The following is a 21,676-nucleotide window of genomic DNA, read 5'->3' on the forward strand; positions in this document are numbered from 1 at the left end:
ACAGCTAAGAATGCAATGATCTAAAGTACTGCATGAGACGTATTGCTTGTTGATAATGAGAACTGAGATCTGTTTCCCACACCATGGTTAATGATCTAAGGTCTAATTCCCATGGGGGACATTTTCTAATATCTATCCCTTTAAGAACTTTAAGCTTGCATTGTATCATTCCATCTTGTCATCTTCCCCTTTCCCACGCCCTATGTCATGTTCCCCTGTCCCTTTTGATCAGCAAAGACCACAATATACAACTTTTACCAGTTTTAATGAACATTATACTTAAAAAATAATCTCTTCCTTCCTGTTTGATTTCAGCTCATTTTTGTTTTCTTCTACAATTTTGAATTTTTTGTAGCATGTTTTATTAATGATTTCCCTTTCAACTAAAGAACTTTATGCTTTCCAGAATAAAACCATGTCCAATTATCTTTCTATTTATATTTCTACTTGATAATAAAATTAATTTCTTTCCCCTCCTTTAGGTCCCCTTGAACCATATATCAAATAAAGAATGATCAGCATCCTGTTTTCAGGCTGCATCTGAGCTACTTTAGTTGCTGTTTGTAGAGTAGGAGTAAAATTCTCTTTTCCTTTCATGAATCCCTTTCCTTTTTCTTTGCCAATCTTCCAAAATGATGCATCCAAATTCAGGCAAAAAATTAATGGTTACCCCACACCCAAACTCCTCAAATGTGTTTTGATCTGGACAGCCACCAGAGGAGGTGCAAGAGCCACCTGAGTAAAGCGCTCCCTTTAATGTGCCTCTCCCCAGGGTATTCACACAGTATCAGGAACCCATCAAGGCCTTCAAACAATACTGTACAACATTCAATGATGTTATGTTGTCTACAGCAAATAAAGGAATTTAATTCAAGAGAACAATGCATTTCAAGGAACAAATAATAAAATTGCAGCTGTGATTCAAACTCAAAGACTGCATTAATTTATGTCTACAAATGATTTGGGGGAAGAATTGTTTCACATTACGCCACTTCTAGCTATGTAGACTTAGTCGATTCCTGGGGGCTGGCAGCGCTGAAGAGGCTCAGCTGACCTCTGGGTTGGAAGACTGCCCGCCACCTTTCCCGTTGCTGGCAAGGCGGCTATGGTGGTGAAAAGACAAGGGGCACTCCAGCAACCCCCTTCCCTTGCCATTTTACAGCACCCCACATCACCCAACCCCCTCCACCAATCCACAGAGAGCTGATAAAATCCAACCCATTGTGTAAACTTCCATGTTCTTGCTAGCTAGGGGTTGAAGGTGTGGATTAAATTTGTTGAATACACAAAATAAATAAAGACAGTCACGGAATAAATTGCTGCTATATCACAACAGTTGGAAGTTTTTACTATTCTTTCGAGGGATATGGGCATTGCTGGCTAGACCAGCATTTATTGCCCATCCCTAATTGCCCTTGAGAAGGTAGTGGTGAGCCACCTTCTTGACCTGCTGCAGTCCATGTGGTGTAGGTACACCCACAGTGCTGTTAGGAATAAAACAAAATAATCCATTGACATCTATGGGATTAAGGTAATGGAATCTTATTTAAATAAAGTCACTTTAAACTATTTTACTGACTAGTGATATTGTCATGTAGCAATAAAAAAAAAGAATGATTTAATATGGAGATTAACTAATGTCTATGAAAAATAAACATGTTTATAAAGCATCTTAAAGCTTTCACTGAGAAATATTGTGCGGAAGGTTAAAAGCCAATTGGCTGTCTTCCCATAGTTTTCTCAAAGTTAGATTATTTAGAAAGATAACATGTTTGTAGTTTCAAAAAAATGTTGAAGTATCCAGATATAATGGAATGGTGTGGTAGGAAATAAATACTTGGTTAACTTCTTGTTTTATGAGAATTGTGCTGCTGTGGGCCAGAAACAAATAGACTTCATATAAACAAGATGTTTCAAATATGAAATTTGTGTAATTTGAAAATGGCCACATTACAATTAATGAAACAGAAAAACAACCCTTTTTAAAAATGTGGTCATTTTCAATATTTACAAATGAAGAGCATTCTTTTTCCTCTTTAACTTCTACAGTTATGTAACCGACAAAGCATGCAGTTGACTGTTTTTCCTAACTATTTAAATCTTTCAGCCAGAACAATACATGCTGTTTCCCCGGCTCCTGTCTGTCTACCTTATATGAATATCATTACATGACCTTACTTTAAAATCAAATTGAAAAGGGAGATTTGGTTTTCAACTTATTTTAAAATTTCAAACTTTCTTTCAAATATTCCTTTTGGAATCATTCAGTAATTTAATGTAGTAATAAAATTCTATTCTACTGCATCATTATCTAATAAAACTTCCTCCTCCTTCAGCCCTCTGATTTATTTTGTAACTTAGTAATGGGTCTCTACCTAGTTACACTCTATATTTACGCTTCTAGATACCAGTTATTCTGTTAAATTGGCAAATGTAGCAGAAATTTAAGTATAGTTCCTTGTCCATAGTTGTGAATGAGTGGACCTAACTGCAGAATAGATACAACCTTTTTTTCCCTCATCTGGCTTCACACAAGCTATTAACGATTGGTTTATGCATTAAACTTATTATTTAATCTCAAGCTTTTTCATGCAAGTTGCAGAGAATCTTATTATGATTCACTATGGCACTCCCAAGATCAGCTTATTCCCCACAAACTAAAATATAATTTACAATAGTTTCTAATTATAGAGAACCTCAAGAGTTTCATGTATTTGACTTTAGCAATCTAGAGGTCCCATCCATCTACTTTAATTATTGCCATATCATTAGAGTTCCTCATCAGGTCAGGTCAGGTATAACAAAAGCAAGGGATTATTGCAGCAAAACATCCCATGACCAATATTGCAATTTTCAACTCTTACCCATGACAGTACAATTTTCATGGTCACTAGCATGATTTTGTAGCGCACTCTGAATATCCTGGGTTCTGCATAGATTTTGCTGCCAAGGTCATTGCCTCAGGAGTGCTGATGCAAACTATTCCCTATCTAGTCTGCTCCGTGTATGCTCCTGGCCAATAAAATTCTAATACAGAGGCAGTGAAACATGCAGACCGAAGAGGGAGAACCCATAGTATTCATAAGTACCTCAAAGATCAGAGTTAAGCTCACTCTGCTTTTCACCAACAATGCATCTATCTTGCAATAATGTAAAATGCATCCCAGTGTTAACTGTTCAGTTTTATTGGGTTTGGATAACAAAAAGTATATGACGCGGGTTTATCAGATATACATATAAGTAAATTTTAAAATGGAACATTGGGAGAATTGGATACCTTGCTCCAAATGTCAAAAAATTTACAACCTTATCAGTAACAAGTGATCCTGCATTGTTGAGTCTAACGAAACCTTCTTACAATCAGCCATACCAACACAATTATACATTTGCAATATATATTTATCATACAACAGTATCCAATGTAAGAGTGGATATTTTTCATTTAAATCAGAAATATTCCAAAATGGTACATAACAACAAATCTAGCTTTTACACAGAAGCTGAATAACTTCGTAAATATCTGAAACTTATGTAAAATGAAAAACTATGGTACAAATGAAAATTGATTGTTGATTATTGCATAGAGGTTATGTAACTCCTCATCAGTACTCCGTTCAGTTGTAAGATCATTATCACCATAAAACATAGACAAAACTGTTAGAAAAACCTTCATGTAAATTCCACAAATGGCTAAATCCCAGTGTAAACATGCTTCAGAAACATATAAATACATATAGAAAATATTGCACGTTTAAAAATCTGTTACTCCCACTACCAGTGTAGGGTGACATCATGCTTCAAATTGCTTCACATGAAAATGTCTGGATATTGAGTGCAGGTTTCTTTGTAAAGCCACATCATGAAGGACCACATTTAATGATTTATGTTGCAATTACCTCCTTCCTAGTTAGTCGTGTTTGTTCAGATTTACTTCCCATTAAAATGAAATAATTTGTTCACAGATACATCTTTCATCTTTCAGTAAGGCCCCTTATCCTTCAGCACTACAGGTATAATGTCTCAAAACTGGCAACCTCGGGACCGAGTCTGTGCTGGATTTTGGATCTTGCTGGTTTTGGGTCGGGTTTTGGAAAATTCAGGCCGGGTCGGGTTGGGTCAAGGGTCACTCAGACCACTCAGAGCATGGAAAAAGACAGGCGTGTGAAGCTGTTAACTAGTCGGTGCACCACCGTGCCAATGCAGCACCTAGCCGAACAAGCTGGTAAGTTATTTTACTCATCTAATAATAATTAAAACTCATACATGGCAACCTAAAAAAATGTCCAGCTGGTTTTCGGATAGCCGGATTTGAGACACTGTACCTATATCTTAACTAATAGCTTAATACAAACAAGAAAAATCAACACTATGAATGCTTTACAACAGGTTGAGGTCCTTATCACCTGTGCATTTCAAATAAGTTGCCCAAAAAGGAAGGCTATATACAATTTATGAAAAATAGTAGTGCATTTAAAACACTGCACCTGTGAGATTAATGCAATACGAAAGGTTTCAGATGACATGTGAAGACTTTTTCTAATTAGAGTCAGATACAACTTTATCTGATTTACAAAGTGCACAGCACTTGCACTTAAGAAATGTACTTCAAGATAAACAGTGTAGCTTAAAAATAACAGTCCTACTCAGCACCTCTAATACAGTGTTAAGAGGCATTTTACTGTTAACCTGGCAGAACGCTAATTGCAAAGTAACTTGTAGGTGATTGCATAGTCAACAATGGCACTTTCTCTGTTAAATTGTTTTGCTCAAAGTTCATTTGCTGTTATTTATTTTCTTCTTCACTTTCACCAAAAGCAAATATAAGGAAATAAGTCTCAGTGGTGTGGACACATCTTTAAAGTAGCAGTTTAGTGGATTAAGGCAGCTGTAGTCAGTCCTCAGGCATCTGTATTCTTTTCTGGGTGAAGCTGTTCTTGATCTCTCATGTCTTGAGGTGGGCGAGCTCGATCAAAGAAGCCAAACTATGGAAACAGTGCCAGATTAAATTTAAAATTCTCATGACAACAAAGTGATTACACTAGAAGTACAAGAATTGTAAACTCTAGATTATTACTGCACATCTAGATACAGCCAGATATTTTTCTTAACATCAAATTAATTAAATATTGCGTAAATGTTCATAACAAAGACAAACTTACAATGCAATAATACACAACAGCAGGGGAATAAAGTTTCAGAAGGAGTTTTAATTACAGTATTTCTTTTTACACATTACTTTGTTTGAATGCCACTGTTCAATACTTTCCAAACTGTTCTAGTTTACTATTAAATTTTCACGAAGCTCAAATAAAATTTGACAATATTTCACAAGACTCCAGACTTCAAATTCATTCTGACATATTTGGCAAAATGGTCTAAAGTCTAAGTAATGGGAAATGGCCCTGATGCATTTAACCATTAGGTGGCACAATAGTCATGAGCAGCTGCGATATATGAACAATCACTAGATTTAAGATATATTTACGCCACCACAAACTTATCATGAGTCATATTTTTCTATTCATTGTTAATGGTCAGAAAATCTGGATAAAATGTGAACTGTGAATAATAAATGATTCTTGTTATGTATTATACTGTGGTCACTATTGCACTTAATTCTATGGTGAGGGATTATGTGTGTTTTGCAATAATCGTGTAGTTTAGTTTATTTAAGGACTTTTATTTAAACATTCTTCATATTGGATAAAAGCCAAAGGCAGGCTAATTTCCTTCAGCTCAATTACAAATAAACTCAACTTAAAACTTTCATCTCACTACGTAAAATCTGAGCTCTTTTGAAGTCAGAACTAACAGATCTTAGTTCTGGCTTGACACTAATATGTGACCCCAGTTCAGATAGGATTGACCCAGATTGTTTTTTCCCTTTGGGCCTAAACGTAAATAATATTAAGGAACATATTGTAAAAACATTAAAAACCTGGTTTTAAAGGAAAAAGGTTATGCTTATCAGTTTATAATGGTGCTTGTACCCCAGTAACAAGAAACACTTTGGATAGAATTTTACATCCCGCGGGCAAGTGTATGGCCAACCTGATCAGGTGTACAATGACGCGAAATGAATGTGGGGCAAATATCCTGATGTCATAGCGCGATATTTCGCTTGCGGGCATTCGCAAAAGTTAGAAGCGTGCCCGCCGACAATTAAGAGGGCAATTAAGCCCATTAATGGCGCAATTGTCTCTGGTTTTTCATGGCCTGTCCAACCTTACGGTTGCCGGATGGGCGAATTGGCCAGGCGGCCTTTACATTTTTCATCAAACCTCATCCAAGGGCGGGATGAAATCTCCGTTATGAAATAAAATGAAAGTGAATATCTGTGGACAGCAATTTTGTGAGGTTTATTTTTAGGTGCTTGATTGTGATGCATGGACATTTTTTTTGTAGCTTTTTAAACCTTTATTTAATCATTTGAAGGTCTGCAGCTCCCTGAGGCAGCTGGCTGCTTCATGGAGTTCTCTCGCAGTGTTCACCCTTACCCGCATTGACGTCTTCGCCCGCCCCCATTCTGGCAGCGCTGAGCTTTTCAGCGCGTGTTTCACGCTGGTTGGCCATTGGGCTGGCCGTTAATTGGCCAGCCAGCGTGAAATCGCGGTCAGGGGCCGATTGCGGTTGGCAGTCCGTTTCCTGGCCACTCCAGGGCCCGCCAATCATGCACACCCGCCAAAGGTAAAATTCAGGCCTTTATTTTTAATGTGCAGCTGGATGTGACATTAATAAACTTGCTGAACGGATGTGTATTTGGCAAATTAATTTCAACATAGATAAGTGTGAGGTGGTGCATTTTGGTGGGAAGAATAAGGAAACCATGTAGTCCTTGGAAATTAAGAGGTGAAATGGGGCAGAGGATCAGAAATCTGGGAGTACAGATACACAAGTTACTAAAAGTAGCAATATAGATTAATAAGTCCATAAAGAAAGTAGACAAGCTGTTCATTTCTAGAGGGATAGGATTGTAAAGCATAGAAGCTATGTTAAACTTGTATAGAACCTCGGTTAACTGCACTTGCACTGTGCAAGTTCTGGTCTCCATGTGGAATTTTACAGCCCCTCCCACCGGATCCTGCCGAAGTCAATGGAGTTTTCAACGGCACACATAAACAGGGCATTCATCGAACTGACACTGACGTTACAGCGGCAAATTGTAAATGATTTAATCTGGTCTTTAATATATTGCAGATGATAGTTTATAAAATATAATTAATTCAGTCAGATACTTAATGGGTTAACAATTTTAAAAAAATTAGTGCCCACTATGTCTAGCTCATGGGGTGCAATTGTAGAGGAATGACAAATTGAAAACGTACCTTCCACATGACTAAGATCAAAATAGCCAGAACCAGCAAACCAACCAGTACAGCCAGAATTATGACCCACAGGGGAATTGCAAGTGAAGCATCAGGTGTGGCCCAAATCAGTGAGGTCCTTATCTAGGGTAAGAAAAACATGGGAAATGAGGCTTCTGCATAAAATACCTTAAAAGATATAGTTACAAAATATAATACTCCTAATTACTGCAGTTATATGTTGTGTAACATAATTGTGTCCAAGATGTTTCATGATAGTCACAAATGAATATCATGTTACATTTTATGACATTGACATTGTGCTCAACATTTTAGAACAGGGGAGAGGGATTAAATATGTCAACTGGTATATTCTATATCAGAGTGCAAGAAATTGAAATATGAAGTGGATCAGCCAGTCTCAGTAAATCAGTGACAATTTATCACAATATCATTGCATGCAACAAATGTTTGTCCCTTTATGAAAGATATAATAATATGCATAACTAAAACTACTGACAAAATTGGTCTGCATGTTGATTCATTTTACTTATGAAATTCTTTGATCCTTATTTGATTCTTTACTATCCCAGAAATGTGCACTGTATCATAAATTATGAAATTACTGAGATTTTCATTTGGTTTAATTGTAGGGAACTTGAGGCTAATTGCATGCATTAATCTTCATTACTAAATACAACTAGTATATCTCCCACAGTAATGCTTACAGTCTTTAAGTGGGGAACTCCAGAGGTAACCAGGTGGTTTGCTTCAAGATAGGGCAGGGAGAATTGCCAAGAAAGGAAAAAGGCTGGTCGGGGAGTGGGGGATGCAGGGAGTGAGCAGGGTGAGAGGAGGAATTGGGATGTGAAAGTATAACTGGACCGGGATTGAACTGAGGACAGGTGGTCTGGGGACCAAGCATAGCATGGTTAACGACGAATTGAAGGGAACACTGGTAGGCAAGAGAGAAGGTATTAATGTCGCTATATTGTATAATTTTCTCAAAGTGATCCATTGTAATTGACTGGTCTATGATGGTCACATGACTGATAATGCCATGTGGTTAACATGGTCCAATCAGCAATGCAAGGGCAATGATACAATATGAACAGAGGGAAAAACAAAGGTAAATGAGCGCCCTGTGCTAATATGTTAATTTTGTTTTTGCTTGAAACCAATACAATTATTATAAAAATAGAGGACTGGTTATACATTAGAAAGACTTACAATCCAGATTGTCCAGGATTTCTGCTTACAAATGTACTGGATGAAATGACACCACTCAACTTTGGGCCATTATTAAATGCTATGATAGGTAATTGTTTATTGAAGATCAAATATCAATAAAAAGTAATGAGTCGGTTGTTCCTGGTTAATTAGTACATATAACAGTACACCTAACAATAATCTAAGACTTGGAGATTTACACTGGTGCCACGTACATAACTTGTCCTCATCTCAGTGGTGTAAAGGTGCAGTTGCAGAACACTGGAGGTGAAAGTACTTACTTTGTGTAACCAGGAACTGGAGAATGAGTTGTGCGAAGCTATAAATTTGACATCTAGGGAATCAGCTCTGTGACATGAGACCAACTGAATGAAATATGTGAAATCCTAGAGCAGGACTTTTCGGATGACAGGAATTAGCAGGAATGCATCATCATTACTAAGTGCTACTTAATGTTCGGCAGGGGGTTAACTGGATAAGGGCAAGGGTTGTGCTCCCAGCAGCACCAGGTTCGAGCGGGGGCCACTGCTGGGACTACAGCCAGCCTCGATGAAGAGGAGCTAATGGAGGCCTTTCCGAAGGTAAATCCAGATTATCGGCGCGGCCTGGCTGGCAGGCTCCAGTGAGTGGAGTGAGGGGGTCGGGGGCTGGGTTTGAGAGGGCGCAGGGGTGTTGGCTGGGGGAGGAAGTATAAAGTGGGGTGTCTCTTATGAGCACAGAGGTTCCCCAAAAGAAGTAGCCCCTTCCCTTTGCCCAACACCAGCCCACGCAGCTAAAGCTGTCAGCCTACCCACTTGGTGTGGGCCTCCCTCTGCTGTGGGTAAAATAGTGGTGGGGGTAGGTTGAGACTCTTAAGTAGCCATTGCTTAGCCACTTAAGGGCCTCAACATGCCCAAGGGTAGTGCACGGCCTGATGCCTCCACTGCCCCCCATACCCCCTCCCCCCCTGTAAAATGGAAGACAGGTCAGGGGTGGGTGGGTAGGTGGTGGGCAGGCCACCCGTAGCATTTTACGAGCACCCCCACCTTCGAACCCACCAGTGTGGGACCATAAAATTCCGCCTCATTATACTGAGAAACAAATATTGAAGATTTTTGGGATATCATTCACATGTGATCTCAGTACCTTCTAACTAAAAAAAAATCATCAAAAAAAACTACGGCATTATAGATAAAACTAAGACATTATGGACAACCCATGCAAATTCTATAAAACTTGAAATTTGGAGAAAGTAGTATTAAGTAAAAACAGAGCCTCTTTAATTAAATGTGCAAAGTTTTAATTGTATTTTGTAGCAATAAATCTAATCCTTCTCATGAGAAATTGCATTTCTGCTGAAGCTATGTTAACACATACACATACGGATAGAAGGAGTCAGACTCAGCAAAAGGAAGTTGTGTCTTGGTAATTTCTCTCTGGATCCTGAGACTATATACATCCGGTTAATGTTATCTAAGCAAGTTTCATGTTTATAAAATGTGTTTTCCCTCAAGGCACTTACCACAGTACTCGCACTGGGTAATTCCTCTGGCTGGATTTTGTATGCCATTTCCTTCACTACAAATGACACCAGAGACTGCAGAGAGTAATGGTTGTTTCTTCTCTGTCAAGAAAAACAGTAGAAAAATGAACCGTATATTACAGAAGTAAAACAGAACAATGATTCCTCATGTTTGGTTCTCCTCGTTTTTTTTGTTGCAAATAAAAGAATTGAACTTGATTGCTCTATTATGGCTGCACAACTGGGTAAAATTGGCAAAAATCAGTTTTCTCAAACCAAATGTATTAGGAATAATGCGCTGTACTTTAGTTAAATTTGATAGGAATATCAGCTTACCCAGATATTTATTTACTTAACTGAACATTAAGCAAATGTTCTGAAATCATTTTGCTTTCTATGGTGCTAATGAAGTGGGGTATGTTGCTTCTTCCAGAACTTGAGCTCTTCAACCAAGAATGTAGTTTATTATGGTTTATGCCTAAATATTCTACATCCTTTGACTGATTAAACAAAAAAAAAACTGCTGAACTTTTCCCTTTTTTATTAAAGGACTCTTTGAAGATTCAGAACAGGCAGCAGTGGGTTGTCACTTACTCTCCCCTGATTATAATGGATAATGGTTAAACAAGTCAGGTCAGAATAGTGAGGGCCAGTCCAATATAAGACACTTGTACAGTCAATGGGATTGGGGAAATAAATTAACTGCACTCGTTGAAAGTTTAGGGAAATCAATTTTAGGACAGGACATGAATGAGCTAAATTACTAAAGAATATGAGAGAAAAATTACTTTAAATATAGCTTTGAGCTTATTGCTATATGGAGTGGGAGCTGAGAGTATTGACGCATGTAAAGGTAGGCTTGATGCACACAAAGGGGAAGGGGCAGGGTGGGGAGAAGCAATTAGTACAGGAGGAAGTTTGCATGGGGTATAAACACTGGCACAGAACAGTTGAGCTGAATGGCCTCTTTCAGTGCTGTTGTTTCTATGTAATTCAAAGTAATAAAAATGTTAATACTTTAACTCAATACAGCGGGGTGGAGTTTCCACTTTGGAAGAAATCAGTGATTCTGGCGCATTTTGTGCCTCAAATTGCAGTTGTACTGAAAGGTGCTTTGTCTTCCCAATAACAAAAGGTTGGCAAACTAATATTTGCTAAAATTTTCCCCTTAAATGAGAATTATGATGGTTTCACCATTCTTGTCTCATCTAGCTTTGCTACAACCTATTTTCAACACTGAGAAAACAATGATCAAGGATTTCCTTTGCTTTTCTGCTCTGCCACCATAACCTTGGAAGGAGTGTAAACAAAATTTCTGCTGAACCTTCACCAAAGTACCATCGGCAGAGCAAGAGAGGCTCGCAGGAAATGATAGACGCAAGTTTGAAGTGAGTGAAGTTGAAGTAAGTTAGAGAATTTGTATACTACAAACTAAAATGACATTAGTAATCGTTAATAGTTGCAATGGAGGAAGGAAATAATTTGAATTTGGGACGCTGCAGCTGAATTATAAAAACATTCCAAACTGCTTGATTAGAATATTTAACCCCCAAAGTACTAATCAGAACAGATGTTGTAGTTTATGCTGTATGGAGTTTCTATTTGTTTAAAAGGAGTAAAATCGAAATCAAGCTATCGTAATGCCTATGCCTATTGAACATTTTCACTTTCATTACATCTTACAAATATATTTGACATATCCCACTGCTAAAATACAGTACACTGAAACATGTGAGTAATGCAAATTCAATTAATTTTTATCATGGATTAAAAACATTTAGCTCTCCCCCCTCTGTCAGTTTTAAGAATGTCACAATTCCCACAGAAAATCTCTAAAAAGGCTTTTGGAGACAAGGCATGTGATAACAGGCTTCTCCCTTCAAATAATTTATGTCAGGAAGTTTGGCACATTCTATTTCCGGAGCACTGTAAAAACTCAAAAAATAACACTAGACATCTGTAATAAAGGTCACTGAAATAAGTAAGCATAATTGATTAACATATCAACAATGATCACATCACAACTGCAATTGAGGGAATTTTTTTACAAGTGAGTTAATGTAATTTGGTGTTTTGTTCTGTCAGAGATCAGAAGAATATATCATGCTGATTCAGTGGTGCAGGGAGTTAATAGGCAAATTTTTGTAAAAATTGTGACTGTGCATACCTTTGATGCAGGCATATTTATACATGAAGTGTGGGCAATGGATTGCATCCTGCTGAATTTTACAATTCAAAGCTTGTCACCTGATTTGCTTAGCTCCAGTGCATGCAAAAGGAGCAGAATTTTACAGACTTAGGCCTGGAGTTTTGCAGTCATGGAGACTCTGGGACCTTCCAAAATGGCGGGTAGGACCCGTATCTGAAAGGGCCACTCCCATTTCCCTCAGATCTTATTTTCGCCAGGGGAGAGAACCAGGGCCAGATGTGCCTCCTACATTTGAGAAACCTGAACTCAACTGGGCCATTTGAACTCCATACTGAGTTCAAACAGTCCATTTTCGGTGCAGCAAGGGCCTTAACCCACCGTTTGCAAGTTATGAGTGATTAATGGTCCTGAAGGGCAGATAAGGTATGTCAAATTATTTAAATGGCTAGCCCTTTAAATATTGAAAAAAAGACTTGCTGTGTCTGTGAGAGTTGAAAAAAAACCATGCCAACAGTTTCAATAGTTTTTTGTTGACATAACCCTAAGTGCTATCATTTTGGCATTTTTCATGCTTGGCTGCTTTCCTGCATCAAAGGCTTTCCACAACTTATCATTATCACAGTGGGGGAGCCGTAAATTCAGTTTGGTCGACAGCCGAAAGAGGTTGTCAAAGGATTAGCGGTCTTTGATGTGAAGCTGTGAATGAAATGTTTCTTTTTATAAGGGATTACGTACCTGATGGTATTTAAATCTACTGAATGGGCTTTCATGAATGGGAGTTTTTTTTTACATAGTGAAGCCCGTATGAGCTATTTATTTTATTTCACCTCAGCCTGGCTCCTGAAGTCTGCCTATGGTGGATAATGGATGAGTTGGCGTTGAGGATGTAAGAGAAAAGGGTGGTGCATGGGGGCACGAGTTAGCATGAGCCAGCAATAAGTTGGCTTAGAGGCTATAAGGGGCCATGGGGGTGGGTGGGGTCATGAATTGGCATAAATTGGTGCTAAATTGGCACAGGGATTATAAGGGGCCATTGGGGCTAGGATGGGTTGGCATGTAGGCCATGGCGAGTTAGTGGGTGGGGTGAGGGGGTGTGAGGCCTAGAGGGCTTAATATTTAACAAAACAAGTGGGATAAAGTCTCAGAGAACCAAAGCAGGCTTTTTGAACAGTCTTCCTTGGCACAACAGCCCCTGTGGCTGCCTCCGACCTGTGGCCAAGGGCAAGAGGCCCGACTCCATCTCGCCCCGGGAACGAAAATCCCACCTTTTGGGACACTTTTTCCTGAGGTGGGTGCTGCGAGCCGGGAAATTTCCCGACTCAAATTACCGGACTCAGGAGCGAAAATCCAAGCCTCAATGACTTCTCGAGATCCAGCAAGGTCACTGCCTTGTAACTTTCATTGGGCTGCTATCACTCTCTAACCTCCAAAGCCTTCCCCAACACACTTTTACTTTAAATTTTCAATGATACATAAAGTCTGCGCAGACTCCACTTTAACTCTCCAGCTCCACTGACGGCAAGACACTCTCGCTCAATGTGCTGACTTAGCATTCCCCAAGTGACAGTGAATTCCTCAAATGTCATGCTTAAGTCCTAATCAGGGACTGACCTTATAAATGTCCTCACTCTCTAAACTTTCTTATTGCAGGTGAAGAGAGCATGCAGCTCCCATGAGAGGCGCAGAAGTGGAGGTGTGCAGTGGCATCCTTGCCCATCCTTGGCCATCATGACAGCAATTTTTTTTATTCATTCATGGGACGTGGGCATCACTGGCTAGGCCAGGATTTATTGTCCATCTCTAGATGCCCTAGAGAAGGTGGTAGTGAGCTGTCTTCTTGAACCATGTTGTATAGGTACACCTACAGTGCTGTTAGGTAGAGAGTTCCAAGATTTTGACCCAGCAACAATGAAGGAACAGTGAATTATTTCCAAGTCAGGATGGTGTGTGGCTTGGAGGGGAACTTCAAGGTGGTGGTGTTCCGATGAGTCTGCCTTGTCCTTCTAGATGGTGGTAGTCATGAGTTTGGAAGATTATGCCTAAGAAGCGTTAATGAGTTCCTGCATTGCAGCTGGTAGATGGTACACACTGCTGCTACTGTGCGTCGGTGGCAGAGGGAGTGAATGTTTGTGGATGTGGTGCTAATCAAGCGGGCTGCTTTGTCCTGGATGGTGTCAAGCTTCTTAAGTGTTGTTCGAGCTGCAGTCATCCAGGCAGGTGGAGAGTATTCCATTATACTCCTGACTTGTGCCTTGTAGATGGTAGATAATCTCTGGGGAGTCAGGAGGTGAGTTACTCGTCGCAGGATTCCTAGCCTCTGACCTGCTCTTATAGCCCAGTTCGGTTTCTGGCCAATGGTAACTCCCAGGATGTTGGTAGTGGAGGATTCAGTGATGGTAATGCCTTTGGATGTCAAGGGGCAATGGTTAGATTCTCTCTTGTTGGAGATGGTCATTGCCTGGCACTTGTGTGGCATGAATGTTACTTGCCACTTGTCAATCCAAGCTTGGATATTGTCCAGGTCTTGCTGTATTTGGACATGGACTGCTTCAATATCTGAGGAGGTGTGAATGATGCTGAACATTGTGCAATCACCAATGAACATCCCCACTTCTGACCTTACGATGGAAGGAAGGTCATTGATAAAGCAGCTGAAGATGGTTGGGCCTAGGACACTATCCTGAGGAACTCCTGCAGTGATGTCCTGGAACTGAGATGACTGACCTCCAACAACCACAACCATCTTCCTTTGTGCTAGGTATGACTCCAACCAGCAGAGAGTTTTCCCTCGGATTCCCAGTGTTGCTAGGGCTCCGTGATGCCACACTCAGTCAAATGCTGCCTTGATGTCAAGAGCAGTCACTCTCACCTCACCTCTGGAGTTCAGCTCTTTTGCCTATGTTTGAACCATGTAATGAGGTCAAAAGCTGAGTGACGTGGGCGGAACCCAGAATGAGCGTCAGTGAGTAGGTCATTGCACAAGTCTCAAGATTTTAGTAAGGAGGACTTTGCAGGGTCGACAATGTTGACAGGGCTGAGTTTGCCGTTTCCAGTGCCTAGGTCGATGCTGGCTAGTCCATCCAGTTTCATTTCTTATTGACTTGTTTTTAGCAGTTTGATACAACTGAGTTGCTTGCTAGGCAATTTCAGAGGGCACTTAAGAGTCAACCACATTGCTGTGGGTCTGGTGTCACCTGTAGGCCAGACCAGGTGAGTACAGCAGAGTTCCTTCCCTAAAGGACATTAGTGAACCAGATGGGTTTTTACGACAATTGACAATGGTTTCATGGTCATCATTAGACTTTTAAAACCAGATTTTTATTGAATTCAAATTCCATCATCTGCCATGGCGGGATTTGAACCCTGGTCCCCAAAACATTGCCCTGGGTCTCTGGATTACTAGTCCAGTGACAATACCACTATGCCACCACAATGGAAATTGGGAGGGTGGCATCTGGAGAGATGGTGTTGCCACAGCCACTGAGTGAAAGCATTATGTATGAAACTTCCAGCTGTTCCTGACACGTAAGTTATTTCATTGAATGTATTATCACGGGGACCCATTGTGATAGGCTGCACTTTTCCCTTCTTGAAGGTTCTTCCCAAATGAGGATCCAGGATACAATGGCACCAGGGTTACTTGCACATCACAACATATTGTGTCAAGTATTCTTCCTCCTTCAGCACTAGCCCAACAATTAGCACCTGGAGCCAGCAATGCTGCACTAGACGAAGCATTATTTACAAGTGGGGAGAAGCAAGCTGGAGAATAAAAAGGATAAATCAGAGCAGCAGAGCAAAACGATGCCATTTCTATAGTGCACGGAAAAAGGATTGGTATCCTACACAGGTAGTGAGTTGATGCAGGAGAGCAAGACATAAGGTGCAACTGTAGTCTCTGCCGTGAACAGAATGCAGCAGGCGTCTGAGAATGTGCCGAGAGCACCTGGGACATCACTATGTCATACTATGTGTGGGTAAAGAACCCAATGGAATGAATGGCATCTTTATAACCACCTGTAGGGAAACATAAGGCAGTCAGGGGCCCAAACAGGATAGTGTTCAGGATCCAAGTATTCTATCACTGTTAGATTGGAAAAACTAGGAGATTGAAGAAGAACAGGGAAGGTTGGCTTCACAAACATTGATGCAGGCTCCAGCTGTAGTGCCAATATGACCAGGATGGCTTCCCCTCAAGGTACCCATGCACCCGCAAACTTTAGCAAGGGCCCAAAAGACTGAGTGGGTGCCAATGAGCTGGCAGTTCCTAGCAACCACTGTGTTATCACACATGGCTCCAACTGATTTAGGTACATCTCGATTCCCTGGATCCAGAGGATTAATGTCATAGCATTCCAGCAGACCTAGAGTAACACACTGCAACCTGGTACTACAATCACTCCTTGTGCTTCAGCAGAGTTTAAAATTAGAATGAAGGAACGTGAAGGAGATTGATTATAATTTCCAGGCACCAACTTTAATCATGAATGAAGGAAATAGATCACCACTTTTTTGCAGACACATTGATAAATTGGATAACTTATTCACCCTTTGTAAGTTGTTTAATGCTGTAGGGGATGGGAAGCAGATGAAACTTGTAAATGCTGTGAATGGTGGGCAACCTGCCAGGTCAGCATGATTATAGATGAAGTGCTTTAGTGCAGCCTCCACTGGTGAACGGTATTTCCTACACCAGCAATCTGCATCTAGATTGGGCTTTTAGTGTAATAAATGCTCCAAAGCCCTTTACAAAGCTTGGCACTGGATATGGAGAAGAAACAAATAAAGAAAATGAACTAAGGAACAGATAATGAGCTTGGCTATAAAATTTGGGAGAGGTAACCAAAGGTTTCATTGAAGATATGTATTTTGCGTGGATTTTCAAGGTGGTGAACTGAATAGGATTTTAGGGAGGCAGTTCCAGAGATTAGGGTCAAGGCTACCAAATGGTGAAGGGATTGGAATGCACAACAGGTCAGAGTCAGGGAACTGAAGGGTGGGGGAGAGGATGTAACACAGCTATTTTGTTGCATAGGTTAATGTTGTGACAACCTTAATAGCAACAAGAGTTGTTCCAGTTCTTGACTATGTCTGTAAATCAGCCTACAGCACTTGCAGCATAAGTCAATATGTTTACAGTGAAGTGGGGGCCCCAAAGACAGGTATTCTCTGACATGATCAGGTAGAGGTGGTAGTGGGTAGCACATCATGCCAGAGGTACCTTTTCAGAAACTGGTTCACCTCATTAAATCATCCAACTGTGTGAAAATTGGACAGAAAATCCCACCCTCAGCTACCCATGCAGAGCACGACTATTATCATTGAAGCTACTTAAAGCTTTCAGTCCAAGTGTAGAACAGCAAAGTCATTTTACAAAATGGCACAACCAGGGAAGCAAAGAATCTGCACAATGACCTATGCACAACCTAAAAAATGCTGCCAGGTAAAAAGAAGCTACTTTGAAAATGCAGTCCATACAACTGAAAACTAGCTTTAAGAAGCCCAACTGTTCAGACTCTGCTTGCTCAGCGATAATGCAGCCACATTTGATCCCAGCTACAAGAGGCATCTATTGTGCTCTGATAGAGCTTGTATACACTTTTCTTCTTTCATTCGTAAGTACCACCTACAGGTCCTGGGCTGAATTTAGTCTGCGCGGTGGGGGCAATGCAGCCTCTGCTGTTTGTTGAACACACTCTTGGCCTATCCAACAACTAACTAGTTACTATCTGGACTCCCATCCCAATGAAGGGTGAGACTCCACCTCTAAGAGCTGCTGGGAGCAGTGGCTACTGCTGGGGCTACACCCAGATGAGAGAACACAGCAATAGACACCACCCTCACAATGGCATGAGTGGGTTCAGGGTTTGCCAGCACCAGCCAGGCAAGCACCGATAAGGGGTTATTGGTGAAGTGGAGGTGGTGTTGCCGTGGGGGTGGCCATTACGTGGATACCCTCCATGAGTCACAGAGTGCCCAATTAGGGGGGGCCCGCAGGTCTCTAGGGAAGGGCCGCCAGGGTTCATCTTCCAGTCTCCCTATCCGGCAGAATATTCACTACTGTACATTCATTACTGGTCAAATGCCAGTGGTGGTGGGAAGAGGCCCTTAATTGGTTACTTAAGTGACTCAATTGGCCTCTGGGTAAGAGGGCCTTTCTTCACCTAACCTGCTGCTGGTAGAATGTCATGGTGGCAGGAAGCACTCCACCCCACCCCTCGCCATTTTACTAGTCTCCCTGGCCTCCTGGAGGGCTGGTAAAATCCAGGCCCTGTGTGCAAAACTCAGAAAAGTTCCATTTGTGCCACCCAATGAATGCAAGTTCCATACTTTTCCAAGAACAATAGCCTGGAAAGTCAATGGCACTGCACCCATTTGTGCAAAACAGGTGACTATGGCGGTCAGATGGGGCACACTGGAAATCTGTCAGCTGCCATAATGGAGAATGCAGAAAAAGAGGTGTCTAAAGCCAGCAACTTAAACAGGCGTTAGACTCTTTGCATATGTAAAAAGGAACTCTCATACCTGTTTGACACTCCCTTTGCAAAATTGCCCTGCATTTTAAAGAAAGGTAGTCTACATGTGCTCTAACCAGCAAGTGGCTGCAGCTCACCGGTCTCATGTAAATGAGGCTTGAGGCCCAGTGTCGGGCATGCATCAGGCCTCCATGTTGTGACAGTGACTGTTCTTGCATGAGGCTTGAACTGGCCTTTTGGCAAGAATCAATTCCTAAACCAACATCTCCTTGTGTAACAACTTCTGTTGTATCAGAATTTTACTCTAAACCAAAAAGAGTAGATTTTGAGGCCTCTTCTCTGGTGGAAATCGGGGGAGCTAGCAAACATGTTGGGTCTTGACTTACTGAACCATACCTGCCATCACTATGGCTGCATTGATCATTCTCCAGGCCTACCACTGGGTGGCCCTGCCACCCGAATCAGGGTGCAATCACAGATGATGCGGAACAGGAGAAGGTCATTTGGCCATTGTGCCTGTGCCACATCATTGAAAGACCAAGTGAGTTAGTCCCGCTCTCCTGATATTTTCTCGTGGTCCTGCAAATTTGTCCCCATCAGCTGGTGGCTAGGAACTAGATTGCACTGCCTGAGAGCGTAGTTGTGGAAGAATCAATTGTGGCTTTAAAAAGGGAACTGCATAATTTACTGGAGAAAAAAACTGCAGGTCTACGAGAAAATGGCAGAGGGGTGCAACGGGGTGAGTTACGCTTGCAGAGAGCCAGCACGAACACGACGGGATGAATGGCATCCTTCTATGCTGTAAGCATTTTATTATTGTAAGAAATATTATTAAATTCCCTTTATGAAGTTAATATTGAACCTGCTTGCAACACCCTTCCGGGCAGTGCATTCTAAGTCACAACAAATCACTGCATAAAAAAAATCTTCTCACTTCACCTCAGATTTTTTCTCAATTATCTTGAATGTATCCTCTGGTCACTGACCCTTCGGTTACTGAAAAGTTTTGCTTTATTTACTCTACCAATTCTCAACATGATTTTGAACACCTCTATTAAATCTTCCCTTAACCTCTGCTTGAAGGAGAACAGCACTAAGTTCTCTAGTCCCTCCATGTAACTGAAGCTTCTCATCCCTCGTATCATTCTGGTGAATCTTGCTCCGAACTCTCTAGCACAGATGTCAAAGCCTTATAAAGTTTGGTGCCCAGACTGGAGCCTAATCAGTAATTTATAAAAGTTTAGCACGACTTGCCTTTGTATGTCTAAAGCCAAGAATCCAAGTTGTTTTATTGAAATAAATACAGTTTTCTCAGCTTGTCTGGCCACCTTCAAAGATTCATGTGCCTTCACCCTCAGGTTGCTCGAATCATTTGAAATACAAATTACTGCCCCCTCCCTCCTTGGAAAAACCTACGGCTGCTACCCGCCTCCTAAAACTGGTGAGGTGCACAGCTTGTACATTAGATTTATGCACAGCGCCAACTGAATTCGATTGAGGTCTGGGCAAGTCAAAATGTGTTTCACAGGATGGAGTTTTATCGACTTGGTACATGCTGAAAGCACCAGACCATTTCCAAGCCAGGAACCTGCTTGGTTAATTAACGGCCTTTGCCAAGGTTCCCATGCTGAGCAACAGAATTAGCATCCTGTCTACAGGTTAACTTACCAATCAGGGAGGGTGTAGGTATGATGTGCCTAAATAAGCAATGAAGGGTCACTAGTTAAAGGGACCCTCACTCACAATGCCGGAACTGACTGAAGCTGTCAAGATCCAAGTAGGAAGCAGGAAACTGGTGCAGATTGCAAAACATGGGAAGGTTGCACCACCTGCCACTCCCCTCCGTTCCCCCCAGCTCAGAGTCTCGTCCCATGTTGAATGCAGTTAGGGCCAGAAGAGAAGTCTTTTTCCCCTAAGGACAGGAGGAGGGGGTCAGCCAGCCTCTCCAAGCAGGCATGGCTGGCAGTAGCAGAGGAGGTGAACAGCAGCAGGAGCATGGTGCCCAGGACCTCGATCCAAAGCCGGGAAAAGTTTAATGACCTGATGAGGTCTGGCAAGGTGAGTGTCCTATAACTCTCAGCTGGCAAGTATCACTTTCTATTCGTCCCAACATTCTCATGTACAGCATTCCTCTGACCAACATCTTTTCTTAATATACACAATCCCTTCTCTCCAACCTCCTTCTCAAATTCCTATCACAACAAACAACATTCACACTCATCCTATTGCCCCCTGTACCCATTCCTTACTGTCACCCTCCTCAAATGTTCACACTCCATCCTCAGCAATCCGTTCCCTCTACACAATCACAGATTTGTTACAGCACAGAAGAAGGTCATTCGGCCCATCATGTCTACACCAGCTCTCTGAACCAGCAATGCACCTAGTTCACCTTCACCTTCTCCCTGTAACTCTGCACATTCTTCCTTTTCAGATAATAATCCAATTCCCTTCTGAATGCCTTGATTGAACCTGCCTCCACCACACACTCAGGTGGTGCATTCCAAATCCCAACCACTCACTGCGTGAAAAAGTTCCTCCTCATGCCGCCTTTGCTTCTTTTGCCAATTACCTTAAACCTGTGCCCTCTCACTCTCGATCCTTCCACCAATGGGGATAGTTTTTCCCAATTTACTCAATCCTGACCCCTCATGATTTTGTTTGCATCTGTCAAATCTCCTCTCAACCTTCCCTTCTGCAAGGAAAACAGTCCCAACCTCTCCAATCTATCTATGTAACTGAAGTTCCTCATTCCTGGGACCATTCTTGTGAATCTTCCCTGCACTCTCTCTAATGTCTTCACATCCTTCCTAAAGTGCAGTGCCCAGAGCTGGATGCAATACTCCAGTTGAGGGTGAACCAGTGTTTTACACAGGTTTAACATAACCTCCTTGCTCTTGTACACTATGCCCCTATTAATAAAGCCCCGGACACTATATGCTTTATTAACTGCTTTTTCAACCTGTCCTGCCACTTTCAATGACTTATGCACACATACACCCAGGTCCCTCTGCCC

At 41.3% G+C, this 21,676-nt stretch overlaps 1 protein-coding gene across 1 annotated transcript in view; it reads right to left on the bottom strand.

Annotated features, from left to right (window-relative positions):
* Nucleotides 1–3,164: 3,164 nt before the first annotated feature.
* Nucleotides 3,165–21,676, bottom strand: part of itga8 (integrin, alpha 8) — a 277,429-nt gene continuing 258,917 nt past the window's right edge. Inside the window, exons 28-30 of the mRNA XM_078538452.1 lie at nt 10,036–10,137; nt 7,326–7,448; nt 3,165–4,982 (exon numbers count right to left, since the gene is read on the bottom strand). Of these exons, the coding sequence (XP_078394578.1) occupies nt 4,899–4,982; nt 7,326–7,448; nt 10,036–10,137 (309 nt within the window). The 3' untranslated portion in view covers nt 3,165–4,898. The remainder of the gene's footprint in view (nt 4,983–7,325; nt 7,449–10,035; nt 10,138–21,676) is intronic.

Source organism: Cetorhinus maximus, chromosome 3 (assembly GCF_964194155.1).
Source record: "Cetorhinus maximus chromosome 3, sCetMax3.hap1.1, whole genome shotgun sequence".
Taxonomy (NCBI): Eukaryota; Metazoa; Chordata; class Chondrichthyes; order Lamniformes; family Cetorhinidae; genus Cetorhinus; species Cetorhinus maximus.